Source organism: Terrapene carolina, unplaced genomic scaffold, assembly GCF_002925995.2.
Source record: "Terrapene carolina triunguis isolate 2854851 unplaced genomic scaffold, T_m_triunguis-2.0 Scaffold97, whole genome shotgun sequence".
Lineage (NCBI taxonomy): Eukaryota > Metazoa > Chordata > Testudines > Emydidae > Terrapene > Terrapene triunguis.
This window is the reverse complement of record NW_020664448.1, coordinates 17,333,106-17,351,473: the sequence shown is the minus strand read 5'-3', so window position 1 is coordinate 17,351,473 and position 18,368 is coordinate 17,333,106. Positions and strand designations below refer to the sequence as shown.

The following is an 18,368-nucleotide window of genomic DNA, read 5'->3' as shown; positions in this document are numbered from 1 at the left end:
TCATGAAGTTTTTGCATGAGTTTGTACTGCAGATCATCAATTGTTCTAAAGTATAAGTTAATACTGCCACAGCTCTGAGTGTGGAATTTCCAGTGATGGGCGAGTGGATGTTTTAGGAGATTGGAGATCTTTCCCCACTAGGTCTTCAGCCAGCCTAGGTTGGTAATGACTTAAAGTTGTTACTATCTGAAGTTTGCTTAATAGCTTACATGAAATAAGTTGGTGGTTCAGTCCAGCCCTTAGTGGCTAGGTACAGACATTTAAAGAAGACAGACGTTCACAGCTGATACAAATTGATAATCTCTGCAGGCAGGTCAAGGATTGATTAAGCATGGAAACTGAGCTTCTCTGCTGCCCATAGAAGAAAGCCCTTCCAGGTCACCGTAGAGATACACTGACAGGCCAGAGTGGGGAGACGCTGCGTTACTTGGTCTGTGGAAAGCCAAAAGACTTAAGTCTGCAAGACTGTCAATTTAGAACTTTTCACAAGTACCATATTCACACACAATATTTAAAAGTAAAGGGAAAACAGGAACTGTGGAGTGCTATCCAACAGAAGAACCTGCACCAAGCAAACCGTTATAAGGAAATAGAGACTAAATCAAAAAGGAATTTTAAAAAGCATGCTTGTCATTTGCCAACAGTGATGGCCAAAATTTGTCCTTGGTCACCTATGTGCAACTTCTGCAAGGGTCAGCGACAGTCCTCTGCATGCGGCCAATGTCAGAATCAGGCTCTCATGTTGTTAGAACAGCTGGTTGAAAAATGCCAATTATTTTCCCCTGGAAATTTTGAAATGTTTTCTATTGTTTTCTAAACTTCCCATGAAAACATCTCGTTTTTTCAACAAAAATTTGAAACCATTTTTCAAAGTTTTTAATAATGATTTTCAGGGGGAAAAGGTTTACTTTTAAGTTTGGGGTTTTCAACAAAAAAACTGAAATTTCCCCCAATGTTTTTTACTCCACTCTAATGACTAGATCAATGGAATTACTACGGATTTACAACAGTGTCAATGAGAGTAAAATTTGGTCCCTATGCCTTTGCAATGTTGACAAAAATTCACCACCATCATCCTCATTCTAGACACTGTAGTTTTGTAAAATTCACCCCTCAGCAGAGGAGCCGGCACAAGATTTATACATCTCCTAAATCCCATTTAAGTGCTCACAAGAGGGTTTAAGTGCAAAGTGATTGAGCCCTTTGTGCAGGGTGAATATCACTCGGTGACATTTGGACCAGTCATCTCTAGAGTTTTGCATTCTATTGGCACTATTCCGCCGCAGGATCAGTAAAAGCACTACCCTGTCTCACAACCAGTATTTTAAGCCGTTAGTAATCCAGAGCTTCCTTGCTGTAAGTGTATGAACCCATGCTGACTCCTCAGCACCCCGTTTATCAAGAGATCTTACAATAATATTATCTGCCAGGAAACACTTTGATGTTAAGTACTGCCTACCTGTTGTGGAATAGCACTGTACAAAGGGCTTCTTCAGCTCCCAGTTTCAGTCATTTTACAGATTTCCCATCATAGATGTTTTCAGTATTTCACAGTTCAGATCACTGTAAATTTATAATCACAAACACATCTAGCCTGAGAAATGTGTTTGTGTGTTAGGTGCAAAAAACATTTGTCATGTATACAGGGAGCCAAATCTTAAAGTCCTCACTTACAACATGAACTGCTGATGCTTGAAATTGAAGTGGCTGGTTTTTTTCCTCCTGAGGTGCATGTACTTTGCTTGTGCAATTAAAAAAAGTTATCAGCAACCGAAAAATTAGTTCTGAGTATGTTCAATAGGCATCGCCTTCTTCTTTTTTTTTTTTTTTTTAAAGCAGGATGAAGTCTGATCCCTTCTTTCTCTGCCCGCATGCACAGAATGTTCAGATGTTACAGCGTTGGATGCCAACATAAAAACATAGCTAATGAGATTAGATTGGTTGGTTGAGTCCCTCTTACTGGGCTGGTATAGAGGCATGGTTCTTCTCAAGCTTCTGATGGGGCACTTTGCATAAGGGAGATTATAACTCGCCCAAACACAACACAACCCATCACCAAACACAGAGGTGAAAACCCTTGCAGTGCAAAGTGACTGCAGTTTTCAGAACAACTTGATACTGCTGAAGAGAGAATGGAAAATGGCTCTTGGATTGGTCTAGTCCTATGGGACTGCACCAGCCAATCAAGAATGAGTGCTTTGGCCCCACCCTTTGTATGTTTCCCTTTCCTGTCCCCTCCCCCATGTCTAAACAGAGGAGGGAAATCAGTCTCATAAAGCAGAGAGAATCCTCTGCAACCCCTTTTGAGCTGTTCGAAGGTCCCTTTGTACCTCTTGGGGAGCAGAGTTATCCTAGCAGGGCATGAGGATCTGCCCCTTATTCTTTCTGTCTCAGTTGCTGTTCTGTAAAATGGGCATAACAGCATGTACCTACCTCCCAGAGCTGCTGTTGGGATGAATTAATTAATATTTGCAAAATGTTTTGAAGATTAAAAAAAAAATGGAATGGGCCCTTTTTGCAAGCATTTTAGCAGGATGCAGATGAGGAAACATGAGCTGTATCAGAGAACAATACATTCATATTGTTATACCTAGTATACATTATAGTATCATTACATAATTAGCTTACAGAAGAAGGAATGTGGTCTAGTGGCCAGGTCATTGGCTTGGATGTCAGGACACCTTGGTTCTAATCGCAGCTCTGCCAGTGACCTTGGGCAAATCATGTCCCTTTTCTGTGCCTCAGTTTCCCCATCTGTAAAATGGGGATAATGATATTGACCTCCTTTGTAAAGCGCTTTGTGATCCATGAGTGATAAGTGCTATATAAAAGATAGGTGATATTATTACTGGTGTTACCACTGATTTGTGTGTGTCCCTGTTACTTCATCTCTTTCTATGGCAGGAGTCTCATGTATGCAGTGTTGTAATAGCCATGTTGGTCCCAGGATGTTAGAGAGACAAGGTGGATGAGGTAACAGCTTTTATTGGACCAACTTCTGTTTGTGAGAGAGACAAGATTTCGAGCTACACAGAGCTTTATTTGAGGTCTGAGAAACATACTCAGTTTCACATTTCACAATTTCAGAGTGTCACAGCAAAATACAAGGTGGAACAGATTGTTTAGCATAACTAGTTAACACACATTTCAAGGGCCCATTCAAGGTGAAGTGGGGGGAAAGGAAGGGAGGTGGTGGGGAAAAGCAGCTGGCGGGGGGGCTTTAGTGGATTATAGATTGTTGTGATAAACCATAAATCCAGTCAAGTATCGGGGGTAGCCGTGTTTAGTCTGTAGCCACAAAAACAACAAGGAGTCCGGTGCCACCAGACTCCTTGTTGTTTTCATAAATCCAGTGTCTGTTCAATCCAAGATTTTTAGTGTCTAGCAAAGTTATGAATTTAAGCTCCCAGGCTTGTCTTTTGAAGGTGTAGTAGTTTCCTTTGAGGATGAGGACTTAGTGGTCACATATAGAGTGATCACTTTGTGAAAATTGTTCTCCCACAGGTGCTAGGTTGTTTTTGTCTTTTATCATTTTCCTGTGTGAGTTCATTTGAGAGCATAGTGATTGTCTGGTTTCACCCACATAATTGTTATTGGGGCATTTGTGCACTGGATGAGGTATACCACATGTTGTGTAGGCATGTTTAGGTCCTGTGGACCTTGAAAGGTGTGTTGTGGGGGGTGCTGATCATTGTAGCAGTGGAGAGATGTCTGTACGTTTTGTATCTGTTGATCTGGCGGTGTCTGGTGCCACTTTGAGTTGGTGTGTCCTGGTTTGGGGTAGCTTGCTTCTCATGCTAAGTTTGGAGAGGCTGGGGAGCTGTTTGAAGGCCAGAAGAGTGGGTTCAGGAAAGACTTCTTTCAAGATGGGGTCCCCATTGAGTACAGGCTGTAGTTGTTTGATGATACCCCATATTGGTTCCAACTTGGGGTGATAGGTGACAACTAAGGGTGCGCAATCAGAGGGGGTTTTATTTCTGTATTCTGCAGTCTCGAAGTGGCCCATTCAATGATGCAATCTACTTCTCTAGAGTGTCCTTGTTTGGCAAAGGCAGTTTTGAATGTATTAAGGTGTATATTCCAGATTTTCTCCTTGGAGCATATTCTGTGGTATCTGAGTGCCTGGCTGTAGATAACAGGTTTCTTGGTGTGTTTGGGGTTGTTATTGGATCTATGAAGGTAGGTGTGGTGATCCATGGGTTTCTTGTATATAGTTGTCCATAGAGTTCCATTGTTGAAGTAGTCTCATGTGGCATTGTTTACATCTGTCTATTAGTTAATTCAAATATTATTTTAAGTATCCGATACACATAGTGCTGTTCAGCAACAACATTGTTAATCACATCAAGGCCCATTGTCCAAGGGTTTTGAAAGTATGTGGACATTTTAAACAGCTAGTCATGTTTCAAAATGTCAGTGCAAATGCAAAGTTCATCAAGAAAGGCGTAAGTTCCAAGTAACCCACTTGTATGCAGAGAATACATTATTCATCATCTATTTAGTCCTTCTGTCAGCAAAACGTAGGAAAGCAAAACATGTACTTTGACTAGGGACTTCCCCATTTCCCATAAAGAAGACTTTGGGGACTTGAGAATTATTTCTAATAAGCAAAATGATAGCAAAGATGATGGTGAAAGGAAATGTAGTTTTCTGGTTTTATGCAAAGGAAAGTACAGTGACTCATGTGTTACGAAGAAACATGCTACCCAGATTACAGTCACTGCACTCTGTAGTGTGAATGACCACCCAAAAATCTCACTCACTGTGACATGAAAGAGAAAATACAAACTCAGTATACTGAATGCACCCAGTTATGTGGGTGAAAATAGAACAGACACCAGCATGTCTTCAGCTATAAAATGAAAGAACAAAACTACATTGTAGATTTGCAAATAGCAGTTCATCCCACTATCTTTGGAACATGATGTTTGTTCTTTTAAGCTAGGAGGGGGGTTGACAGACTTTTATATCTTCCCCGTGCTGTTTCGAGGGGATTACTCAGTGACCTGAATGGTACAAAAGGATAAGCACCGACTGTATCTAAGGGCTTGTCTACACATTAAGTTGTTCCTGATTAATTCCATGGGTGGACACATATTTCAGAATAAGAGTATCCACTCAGAGTTGATAAGGAACAGCTAATCAGGAACAACTCCAGACAAGTCCTTAAATTCAGGGGTCACAGGCCAGAATACTGTTCTACAAACTCAAGGCCATCTATATGTGAAAGGGTATAATATAAATGTGATTTTTATGGTATCATAAATCACCATAGTTGGCAAAAAAAAACATGGCGTATGTTACCGGAGACCTGGGATTGCCAATTTTTTGTTTCTGCCCCAGATATTCACAAGACGTCATACCTTGACATGGGCCCTGGTTTCTTAGACCAAAGTAGAAACCAGGCCATTCATCAAATGACATATTATCATAAATCACCTGGGTCAATGTACCTATGGTTAAGGGACAAAAATGAAAGCAACCTCCCCCCCACCAGTATAGTACTTCTTTAAATAGTTTGTAAGTGTTCTAGTAACAATGACTGTGTTCTGTGCTGCAGAAGCTAGCCAGAGCATATGTAGCTAGGCTTGGATATTGTGTATATTTAATAAATATAGTTGTTTGGAGCCTACTGTGCCGGGGAGGTTCCTTCATAGTACATTGGTTGTGTAAAGAGCAAAATACACAACAAGAGCATTAACATTAATGTGAATGCATACAGTCAGTTATAAAGTATTTCTGAAATTCTACTTATAGGTACTGGAGGATGCATACATTGTCCTGAATTTCAAACATGCAGTTGCCTAGTAGCTTTTATATACTGGAAAGGTGTGCAGAATTATGCACCTGATTTATATATGTGCAAGATGGGAATTTGCACACACAAATACATGATAAAGCATGCCTAGTTGTGGTAGTTGAGCATACATTAGGTGTGCAATTGTATGTGCATATTTTTCAATATCAGGCCCACACTGTTTGTGAGTGTATAAAACTATATACGTAAATGTTCAAAAGCAAGGAAATGAAACAGTTATGGGTCTCAGATCAGTGTTAGCTGGGGCATGTTGCATAGCCTGTATTTAATTTTATAGCAGACATTTCACAACATGAATGTCTAGGGCTTAATTCTGCCCTAATAAATTAACGTACATAGTTGGAAAAAATAGTACAGTAGCAGAAGGTATCTCAGGGGCCAGATCTTTAGCTGAAATTGGCATAACTCCACTGCCTTAAATTCAGTATGTGAACAAGGTAAAATTCTCCTAGTAGTGTTATTTCAGAGATATTTGACTATATGGGGACAGCTCCTCAGCTGGTATAAATCTGGGTATGCCAAAAATCAGTGGGAGCTGGATGGCTAATTATTCATTTTACCTTTGAAAACATCTCTCAGAGAGTCCATAGATTCTACACCAGCCAGTCAGAATAATCTTATGGAGTAGATGCTGGAATCACTGGGTGAAATTCTATGCCCAGTGTGACACAGGAGGTCAGATTAGGTTATCGTAAGGAGCCCTGCTAGTCTTAACATTTATGAAATCTATTCCAATTCCATTAATTTTAGTATCACAAATTTCTGCTAATTTCCAGAGTATCCCTACTGTATTGCACAACATTAGTTAATTAATTTTTCAAGATCTCATGTTATGAGCATCAAATTAGTATCAACCTGCTTTTGAGTTGACTCTGGACTGGGTCTTGAATGTCAATTAATTATTTATTTTCTCCCCACTTCTTTCAGCTCCAGGGCTCCTTGAAGAGGAAGTTGGTGGTAAATCTATCACCTGTTAACAACAAGAGACCGAATGGTATTTCAGATAACTCTTTCCTTGATATTAAGAGGATACGAGTGGGTGATAATCTTTCTATGGGACAAGGCGGACATGTTAACAATTGCCAAAGCCAGTCAATGTCAGGAACCTTGTCTGTGGGGCAAGGATCACAAAGAAAGACCAGCAACCTAACAAACAATACCCACTCTAGTGGGCATATATTTAATATGCCTTTGAAAGAGGTCAAGAAAGAACCAGGAGAAACCATATCTTGCAGCAAACACCTGGATGATCAGATGTCCCATGAAAACATTTTCCCTAACAGATATGGGGAAGATACAGGGGAACAGATGATGGACCCAGAGCTTCAGGAGCTGTTTAATGAACTGACTAACATATCGGTGCCACCAATGAGTGACCTTGAACTAGAAAATATGATCAACGCCACCATAAAACAAGATGAGCCGTTTAACATTGATCTTGGGCAGCAAAACCAGAGAGGCGCTGCTAGAGCTTCTCTGCAGATGGAGAAAATAGTGATAAAGAGTGAATATTCGCCAGGCTTGAATCAGGCACCTGTGGGTTCCCCTCAAATGAGGCCTTCTTCTACAGGACCAGCCTTCACTATGTCCAGCGCTGCCATGTCCACCTCTTCACCAATCCCTTCGGTGCCTCAGAATCAAGCACAGTCGTCGCAGGTCTCTTCTGTCTCAAATCGACCATTGACTAACTGGCAAGAAGTATCTCACGCCCAGCAGCTAAAACAAATAGCAGCCAACCGACAACAGCATGCCTTGATTCAGCAGCAGCAAAACCAGCCATCCAGCTGGCCCACCTTGTCCCCATCAGGCCCTTCCCCAGGACAATTCGTACAAGAGAAAATTCCCAGCCCTTCCTTTCGTCAGCAGCAGTTCAGCCCCCAAAGTTCAGCCATGCCTGGGGTACCTGTCAATGGGAATCAGTCCAAAGCAATGAATAACTACATCTATAAACCAAATGCCACAACCCAGAGCAGCCCCATTGACATCATAATGCAACCAAAGCCTCAGGATCTCAATAGAAACTTTATAAACAACACTCAATCACCACTAGAGCAGCATCATGGCAACACAAAGCCTTTGTGTCATTTTAACTCAGAGCAAACTAACCAGCAGATGCCTTCAGTTTTGGGATCCCAAAGCAAGCCTTCTATTCTGCACTATCCTCAGCAGCTGCAGAGCCCTGTTGCAGTGCAACAGCAACAGCAGCAACCTACTCAACCTCTCCAAAACCAGCCTCTTCAAAGGCCACCAAACGTATCCTTAGCATTGCAGCAAAAGATGATACTTCAGAAAATGCAGCAAAGCCAACAAATCTCAGGACTGCAGTATCCCGTCTCTCAACAGCACAGACAGGTAAGATGTGTTCCTCCTAAACAGTAGTTAAACAGTCCTTTTCTGTGCAATAGACAGGCTGTTCCACTCTGTCGTGGTTCCCAGTGAGATTGGGCTAAAGAAATTTGTAATGAAATGCAAAGGCCACTCACATGTAATGGAGATCCATTGCACAAGAGCTGGTGATGGAATGTTCAGCTTTCATACTTATAACATTTAGGGTACTTTGAACCACAACATTTTTTGTGCCTTTTCTAAGGCAATATCTTTGCAATGTTAACTCTATGTCATTGTTTTTTCTGGGAGGACAGAGGTTGGGAAATAACAATATTCTTAGACATCTATTGACTCTAACTTGACAAAAACTTTTGTCTGGGAATTGTTTTATCTGTTTGTAAAGGAAAAGCTAAAACTGCTCAAGTGTTATTTCTGGGTTTGCCTAGCACCATTGGAAAATTTGTTTATAGAGGAATGGAAAAATAAATTCTAAGCATGTAAAGGCCCATAACTGTGTGTATGTATAGACTGAATGGTGGGCATCAGTTAAAAAAAAATCTCTTTCACCTAGGCTCAGTAGGCTTATAAAGTAACTATATGTGGTAGAAATGAGCAAGGACAAGAAAATAGCAGGAAGTAGATAACTCAGGGTGGGCATTAAAAACTGAGACACTCAGAATTGCAGGCTTCTTTTTGATAATTTTGGCCTTAATCTCACAAGGCTTGATTCTCCAGTGCCCCTTGTATAGTCATTTATACTTGTGCAAAGTGGCTACCATTGCATAAATGGCTGTACAAGTTAGAAGACACCGGAGAATCAGTGTCTCTGTTCTTCACTTCTTCATCTGGGAAATGGGAATACAAATACTTGCCTCACAGGGTGGTGTGAGAATAAAATTCACTGAGGCACATGAGGAGCTTAGATGCTTAGTGAGGAGCACTATACAATTACCTACAGACAAATGCAGTGTTGCAAACTCTTGCGATTTTTTTATCATGAATCTAGTGATAGCTGCTGCTTTTCCTAAAGCTCCAGCTCCTGGAGTCATGTGATTAGAGGAGAATCTCAGCTTTTGTTTTAAAAAAGTACATTTCTGTCTTTCCTGGTTGTACAATAAAGCTTGAAAATGTGACCCAAATGTAACCTAAAGGCTCAGAAACCAGAAAGCAAATTTTAAAAGAATGTTATTGGAGGTTTTTTAATCTCATGATTTTAAGCCAATGTCATGATTTTTGGGGGCCTGACTTATGATTGAATTCTCGGGGTTAGCAATATTCCAAATGTATAAAGTCTGCTAGGTAACCTGTGAATTTCTCAGAGCTGGGGGGAAAATCCTATAACTAATGACTGAAAATGGAAAAACCAAACTTTCCAAATAGTAATTGAAAGCACCAGTATAAATGGGTCCAACAAAACTGGAATTTCTAGGCCAACCTGTTTTGAGATGGAATCTGGTGGTACAAAAAGTAGAAATCTAAATAAATAAATTAGAAGACTTGTACAACTGAAAACTCATTTTTAGCTTCCCAAACAATTTGGTCAATAAATCATAAACTGCCCTAAAATCTCATCTCCTTGTAGGAGACAGCATATGAGAAATTTCAGACAGAAAGGATTTCTTTTTATTTTTGGTTTGAAGAAGCTGGCGAGGGAGCAGCTGTGGGAATCAGCTTCGACTATGTTATGTTAATAGTGTAATAAGATAATAAGCAATAGCTACCATGGACTGATTTGTCAAGAACAAATTATGCCAAACCAACTTAACTTCCTTCTTTGACAGAGTTACTGGCATAGTGGATGGGGGGAAGCAGAAGACATAATATATCTTGATTTTAGTAAGTCTTTTGACAGTCCCACATGACATTCTCATAAGCAAACTATGGAAATATGGTCTAGATGAAATTCCGACAAAGGGGTGCTGGTTGAAAATACCATATTCAGAGTAGTTATCAATGGTTTGCTGTCAAATTGGAACGACTTATTTAAGTGGCGTGCCACAGGGGTCTGTCCAGGGTCTAGTACTTTTCAACATTTTCATTAATGACTTGCATAATGAAGTGGAGAGCAGGCTTATAAAATTTGCGGATGACACCAAACTGGGAGGAGTTGCAAGCATACTGGAGGACAAGATTAGAATTCAAAACAACCTGGACAAATTGGAGAATTGCTCTGATTCCACAAGATTAAATTCAATAAAGACAAATGCAAAGTAGTACACTTAGAAAGGAAAAATCAAATGCATAAATCAAATTAGAAATGCACAACTACAAAACGGGGAATAACTGGCTACGTGGTAGTACTGCTGAAAAATATCTGGGGGCTAAAGTGGATCATAATTTTAATATGAGCCAAGAATGTGATGCAGTTGCAAAAACAGCTAATATTCTGGGATATATTAACAGGATTGTCCTGTGTAAGACTTGGGATATAACTGTCCTGCTCTACTCAGCACTGGAGGCCTCACCTGGAGTACTGTCTCCATGTTTTGGCACGACACTGTAGGAAAGAGGTGGACAAATTGGAGAGAGTCCAGCGGAGAGCAACAAAAATGTTAGAAGGTTTAGAAAACCTGAATTAGGCCCCAGGAAAAAGAACCTGGGGATGGGGGGTGGGGGAGGCTGATAATATATTTGAAGACTGTTATGGGCTGTTATATAGAAGTGGATGATCAATTGTTCTCCATGTCCATTGAAGGTAGGACTGGAAGTAACTGGGTTAATCTGCAGCAAGAAATATGTTACATATTGGAAAAAAAACTTAACTATAAGAATAGTTAAGCACTAGAATAGATTTCCAAAGGAGGTTGTGGAACCCCTGCCACTGGAGGTTTTAAGAACGGGTTAGACAAACACCTGTCAGGTATGATCTAGTTTTACTTGATCCTGCCTCAGTGCGGGGGGCTGGACTAGATGACCTCTTGAGGTCTCTTCCAGCCCAACCTTTTCATGATTCTGTGCTGCAGGGGATCTATTGCTCCTTGGCAGTATCTCTCTGTTAGTTAGCCATTGTACTTTAATGGTCTTTACAGGAGTGTTTCCCCACTCTCTTAACAGACTGGCAGTCAGATGGATTTGAACAGGCTCGTTATGCAGCCATGATGGTGCTCCTCCAGCAATCTGTCAGCGTAGGCGAGACAGGCAGGACTTTTATAAACATGAATATTTTTGCAAAATATGCAAGACAACATTCTGGATGCAAATTAAAACACTACGGTAACTTGCTTGAAGCAGTGTTAGCTACCTACTGTGTCCCTTGCCCAGCTGCTGCTGAACAAGCTTCAGGGTCATGGCCAATGGAAGCACTGCTCCTACTGGAGCAATACTGCCAGAGGGCGGGGAACCAGCCAAGCAATATGGAGGCATGAGCTCTATGTGCAAAATGTCTCCTCCTTGTGCAGATCTGGGATCTCTTCTCTGTGCATTCACAGGATCAGCTGGCTTGGGAGGTTTTCCCCATGTGAACTTTTTCAGGGCCACAATCACTTCTCACTATAATGAATGTTTAGCAGGAGCTCCTGCAAGGGAGATTTCATGATCATCTCCCACAGCTTTGTGAGCACAATGGGGCAGTCTGGCCCATAGCAGTGCTGTTGCATAAAGCTTTGGAAAGGTAAGCATAGGTTGTGAGAGTTTCGTAGCAAGAACTCTGGAACATCTACACTCTGAAGTGATAACTCGTCCTCTTTTAGCCCCACAGCGATCACTCCAAAGCTCTGTAGCAGTCACTACACAGTGGTGAAATGCTTTAGAAGCAGGAGCTATGTTTACAGAGAGATATTGTTGATCTACAGTTGACCTGCAGTTTTTGTAATTGTCATGCTGTTCACCTGCTAAACTTCTTTGTACATCGCTTTTTAGCTGCCAAAGCCAACAGACTCCTTATGCTGAGCCAGCAGAATTTGTAAGCACCTTCAACTGGCTATTTGAGCTCCAGACATTACAAAGTCTGCAGGATGTGCAACAGGAGATGTTAAGCTTTTCAGCTTCTTGAACGCTAGGGATTTAGGTGGTGGAGTTTGCCGATTCTGAAAGCTTTTGCTTTGGACCTGATAAATGCTTCAAGAGCTCTCAAGAAGCTTATAAACCCTGTTGAAGTCTCTCTGAATTGTCAGGTTTCAGAGTGGTAGCTGTGTTAGTCTGTATCAGCAAAAAAAACGAGGAGTCTCTAAGGTGCCACAAGGACTCCTCGTTGTTTTTTCTGAATTGTCAGGTGTTCCCACCAAACCAGTCCCAGAACCTTTCATGAAATCACTCAAAGGTAATAAACCTCAGGAAAGACAGACAATGTATATAAAGCACAGTGTGGAGTGTCCGCTCAAAGTCAGGTTTGAGATATGGCATTCAAAAAAAATCACATAAGATGTTTCTACAAAGAAAAAAATCTGGTTTTCCAAGCTCTCCTAAAAAACAAAAGCTTTTTCTGATTATCATCAAATGTTCCACAGAAAATGATCATCCAGCCAGAGACAGCCTATGCAGAAACTGAGACAGAAAGCTGTTTTTTAAAGGTTGTGTGAGAGGCTTCAGGTATCTCCAAATTGGACTTTTCATGAAATGAAAAGTAAATTACAACTTTAGTTATGAAGTCATTGACATGTTTTCATAAGAAGAGAGGGGTTTTTTTGTTTTTTATTAAAATATTTTAAAAATCAAACTTCTTAAATGATTACCCTTCCCTCTCACATAAAAACATTGGGAAGTAAAGGGCGCAAGAAACACTGACCTTATCTTGACTCTGACTTGCCTGTAAGATCCAGCTGTCCATCAAAGACACAGTGACCAGCAAGTCTGGAGAGCAGTTTCCCCATTAGAACGCATGCGTGAAAAGGAACTGAATATTCAGAACATGAGAATACACAATAAAAAAACCCATGAAAATATCATTGGCAAATTATGTTTAAAGATGTATGTGCCTCCTCCAATCAACCACAGTGTAATTTTCTTAACTAAAGCCTGTGGAAAACTCCTGCGGGAAGGGAAGAAGTAATCTAAAAACTGTTTCACCACATGAAACTGCCAAGGCATCCTCATCTGAGTAGGGGAAAGGGTCTTGAGCTATATGGAGGGGCATGGCATGGAAGTACACAGGCTGCAAGGACTTTTGGGGAAATATGGGGTTAAATTCATTTTTGGTGTAACTCCAGTAAAGCTAATGAGGATCCTAACTCTACAGCTCTTGTAAAGGGAGAGGATGATGTCTTGTAGACTCCACTCCCTTCCTTCCATGAGCTTCACCTCCTGCCTGTGAGGCTTTCCACTCCTAAATAAGAATAGTAAATTATTAATTACTAATGGTTAATCATTAACTTTATTATTTCAGCTGCCTAATTCCTCAATGAGAAATCAGTGCTTTATTATTCTAGATACTGTACAAACTGTAAAGCAGTGTGGAATCTGGCCCTTCATTACCGTGGCTGAGAGATGGATTTGTAGCATGAAAGCATGAGTACAGTTCATGGAGAGCAGCTGTAACTCCACCATCAAATGGCACTACACGGCTGTCAGCTATCAATTCACATGCTTTAGATAGTTCTCTGGGTTTTTCCTGGTTTGAAGTCCCCAAAAAGCATTTGGACATGACTTTATGGCTTTAAAGCTTGCTAAATGGAATGCCAGGCTTATAATTTCTCTGCCTGTCTCAGTCACTTTGTGTTACACTGGAGGTTTTCAGTGGGATTTGCTAATTAGATGCTTTTTAGCCTCTAGGGACAAGCCGTGGCAATGAAATAGTCTTGGTTTCCTGAAAGAGGCTGCATTGAACTGGGGGTTTGATGCTCGTGTGTTTTATTCTCTGTCTGTGTTGTGGGGACTCGCCTTTCCCACTCTCTACTGGTAAGTGTCCAGTCAGAGCAAAACTCTCTTGTAATAAAATTCCAAACTCTCTTGCTTTCAGGTTTCATTATAAGCCCAAGTTCAGCCCATGCTCAATGAAGTTTGTGACCCTTTTAGTGAACCTGGACTGGGTTTGGGGAAAGCCTGGATGACTGGGTTTGGGGAGAAATTTGAAGTCAAGTTTTCACTTAGTTTTGAGAGAAGATGGACCAGTCACTGAAGGATGGTCTTGGGGTGAGACTTAGGGTTTGGGGCGGAAACCCTGCAAAACTCAGTCATTTTGACTAGAGCTGAATAAATTCAGCACATATTTTTGAAAGCTTTTGATCAGCTGTGTGGCTTATTGAATATGATTAATCAAATAATTAAAACAAAATTGAACAGAATACGTGCCCAGATTCACCAAACAAATATTGTTTGACCACCTCTGGTTCTTATGTCCTTATATGGCCCCCATCACTCTAACATCTAAGTGCCTCACAATCTTTAACACCTCTGTGCAGTTGGGTAGTACTATTATTCCTATGTTACAGATGGGGAACTGAAGCACAGAGAGGCTAAGTGACTTGCCCAAGGTCACACAGAAAATCTGTGGCAGTGCCAGGAACTAAACCCAGGTCTCTCAAGTCCTAGCCCACCCCCTGGACCATCCTTCCTCTTATGGTTTTGATCCAAAAGCACGTTAAACTCAGAGGTTTCAGCTTAGAGTCTCTTTTTTTTTTCATTTGTATTCACTATGGGAGGGGAAAGAACTCAGGTGAACAGAAACCAGAATAAATTCACCAAACCCTCAGTGGAACAAAGCCACAGCAATTCATACAGCTCTAGGCATGTGCCATTATGTCCTGATAGCTGTATTTAGTCAGTGACTCCCAGATCTTGGGGTCAATTTAAGTGGGAGTCATGAGCGCTTCACCCACTACTTCATATGGGCAACCAGTTGTCCTTATTTTTAAAACTCTGAATCTCCCTGTGCATCTTCTGAAATTACACCCAGGGACAGTGTCATTTTATACAGAGCTAAGTGCATTGTCAGAACTTACATAATAAATCATCTTTTTCATAAGGGATGGGCTCATCCTCTGGGAGGTGTGGGGAGGACATTACTCCACCTGCATGGCAGGCTAGCAGTATATTTCTTCTTTTCAAAACCCTGGAAATTTGATGTCACTGTTTTGGGGGGAGTTAGCCCTCACTTGCCCAAGTCTGGTCATGCCCTAGATCTCTTCCCTGTACCAGGTCCTTGACCAGCTGGGCTGATGTGCTCTTCTGCCACGCTGACAGAGCTTTGTACCATCTCCTAAGAGAACCCTGAACAGTTCAGAAGTGCTCGAGGCTGAGAGCCGCACCTCTCCTGGCCCAATCTGTGAGCCTTGATCTCAGCCAAATTCTCCTTGAACCCTTATGCTAAGCCGTGAGGAAGATGGTCACAAAATTGCACTTCTTGATATTTCATTTGCATGAATCAGGAGCTTGTTTATATAACTTCTGCATATCTATGTATATTTGTATATGTTTTACAATGATATGAATAGGGTTTGAGTGGTTCAACTAAGCCTATGGTTCTATAGAGACTTTGGGACAGATTCTGCTCTCAGTTACCCCAGTGTAAATCCACAGGAACACATTTTGGTTTTGGTGGAAACGGTCTACATTTACGCTGGTATAAATGGCAGAATCTGGCTTTTACTCTTCTTATCCATGGACACGCCCCTTCTTTAGTGAAGAGCACTTATTGTAACATGCAGACTGTTAGAACTCGGGCTCTGGAGTGGGGCTGGGAATGAGGGATTTGAGGTGCAGGCTTCCTGGGGGCTACGGTGGGGAGAGAGGACTCCCCCCAGCTCTCTCTCCCCGCAGCAGCACCTGGGCTGGGGTGGGGGGAGAGGCGCCTCTCCCCCAACCGCAGCAGGTTCGTGCCAAGGCTGGGTTGGGGCTGAGGGGAGGGGCACCTCTCCCCCTGCCATGGGGCAGGTCCGTGTTGGGGGAGAGGCATCTCTCCCCGCTGCAGCCCTGAGCCCCTGCATGGGGTTTAATAGGCAGCTGAGGGGGCCGCGCAGCATACATGGAATTTTGGCTGCAGACTAGGGATTAACCTGGATTTAGATTAAAAGTGGAAAGGGCTCTGTAGCTTCTGGATCTGCAGTCAAAGAAGCTGAACCCTGCTTGAGGAGGAGAATAGTGCACCCTTCTTTACATGCTGACTACCAAAAATCCTCTCAGCCTAGCTGCTAGCTCCATTTTGGTTGCATTTCTTCATACAAGGGTTAAATGATCTGATCTGAATAATAATTTGAATGTATACTGGCAGTCAGAATCGATTGGTTGGCAGTCAACACTCAGTGGTTTACGGGTGTGAATCCCGACAGAGAATGTCACAAGTCCTACACTCTCCATTTCAGTGTCCAGATTCGCTGAAAAATGTGTAAAGCCGCAGTTAGGATATGTCTACACTGCAATTAAAAACCTGCAGCTGGCCAGTGCCAGCTGACTTGGGCTAAGAGGCCCAGGCTAATGGGCTGTTTAACTGTGGTGTAGACGTTCGGACTCTGGCTGCAGCCTGAGCTCTAGGACCCTCTCACAGAGGTTATGGGTCTATTACAGGAGTGGGTTGGTGAGGTTCTGTGGCCTGCAGTGTGCAGGAGGTCAGACTAGATGATCACAATGGTTCCTTCTGACCTTAAAGTCTATGAGTCTACACTGTAATTAAACAGTCCCTTAGCCCAAGCGACATGAGCCCGAATCAACTGGCACTGGCCAGTCGCGGCTTTTTAATGACAGTGTAGCCATATCCTTAGACAGTTAGCTCCCTGAGGACTTCATATTTGAGGAGGCTTATGTGTAATGTTTATTCCAGCAGTGGTCTGGGATTACTTAAAACGCACGCAGTGTGTTGCTTGTTTTTTGTTTGTTTATGAGGGTAGAGTTTGGAGCTAGGCCCCAACTGAAATTCACTCGGATCTGGGTGCCTCACTCCTTTATTTTCCATAGCAAATCCCAGCCTAACTTGGTAAAGCATTATACTAGCAATATTTAGCCCTTCCATAGTTGGGTGAGTAAGGATCATTATCTCCATTGTACAGGCAGGCAGAGTGAGGTGGCGAGCGGCTAACTGATTTATCGAGTTTCAGAGTAGCAGCAGTGAGTGAGTCAGTGGAAGAACCAGGAATCAGAGCCAAGGTGACTCCAGGTCCCTTATCTATTGGGTTACACTGCCTCTGGGCTACAGCCTGTAGGACACACACATTGTCAGATCGATTGGATGAGAATATGTAAGAGGAGGTCCCAGTTAAGACCTCAGTTGTGCCTTTGCCCTGAGCCCCAAGAAAGCGGCAGTGTATTGCTGTGCTTCCTATTGAGCAGAACAGGAGTCAGATTGTTCCTCTGCAAGTTACAATCTGCCTCATGGCACTGCCACCCTTCCCCACCCTTCCTGGTGCAGTATACACCATCCCATGGGCTGGTACAGCTATGGTGCCCAATGAGAGATGGAGCTGTGGCTCCACCCATTTCCCACCCCCTCCCATCTGCCTGCACGGGGTGGAGAGAAATATAGAGCCTCCACCCCCTCTTGTACTGCCACCTGCAGTATGAGGAGCCAGCACAAGGGAGTAATGTGGAATCTTGCACCCCCTTCTTTCTTCACACTATTGCCCAGTTCTATTCATTCCCTCTTAAGCACCTGGCACTGGTCACTGTTGGAAGACAGGATACTGGGCTAGATGGACCATTGATCTGACCCTTTATGGCCATTCTTAGAGCCCAATTGTGGCCCAGCTTGTGTATAAGTGTAGGGTGAATGACTAAAGGGTTAATGCTTCCGTTGAGGTTAGAAGAGCAACCAAGTTTATCCAGTGCTTATTTAAACTCATCTGAACTTCTCTAAACTGTAAACCTAGCGAAAAACAGGCTTTCTTGGGACAATTTCAGTGTTTTCTGGTTTCAGCTAGAATGGCAATAATAAAAAACAGCCTCTTTCATGCAGTCTTCCTGGTCTCTGCTGGAACCATGCAAAGATATAGTAATTAACAGAACTGTTTAGAACTGTAAAGATTCAAATTCATAGCAGATGGTGTGAGTTGGTTCTGGCTCCTCATACTTAGTCCAAACACATCTGTTCCCTCCCAGTTTGCCCTAAGAATTATATCTTTACTGTCATACACTTGCAAATATGCTCCAGGAATGAAAACATATTAACTTTAACCTTGCTCCTGAAGCTGCAAATTTGTCCCTGCTGGGTGCTAATTTAATTGCTTCCAGGGTATCTGCTGGGCGTTCGCTTTTATTTCTTTAGTGTTGCACACATCTGGCACGGTGCAATACGCCAGGGCACCACAAAGGAAAGTGCCGAACCTGATAGACTTAACCCTTTATGGAAAAATACAAATAT

General features: G+C 42.2%; 1 protein-coding gene across 1 annotated transcript in view; it reads left to right on the top strand.

The window, feature by feature from the left end:
• The window catches only part of MAML2 (mastermind like transcriptional coactivator 2), a 273,291-nt gene that overhangs the window by 182,231 nt on the left and 72,692 nt on the right, over positions 1-18,368 (top strand). Inside the window, exon 2 of the mRNA XM_024217148.2 lies at positions 6,746-8,170. Coding sequence (XP_024072916.2) covers positions 6,746-8,170 — 1,425 coding nt within the window. The remainder of the gene's footprint in view (positions 1-6,745; positions 8,171-18,368) is intronic.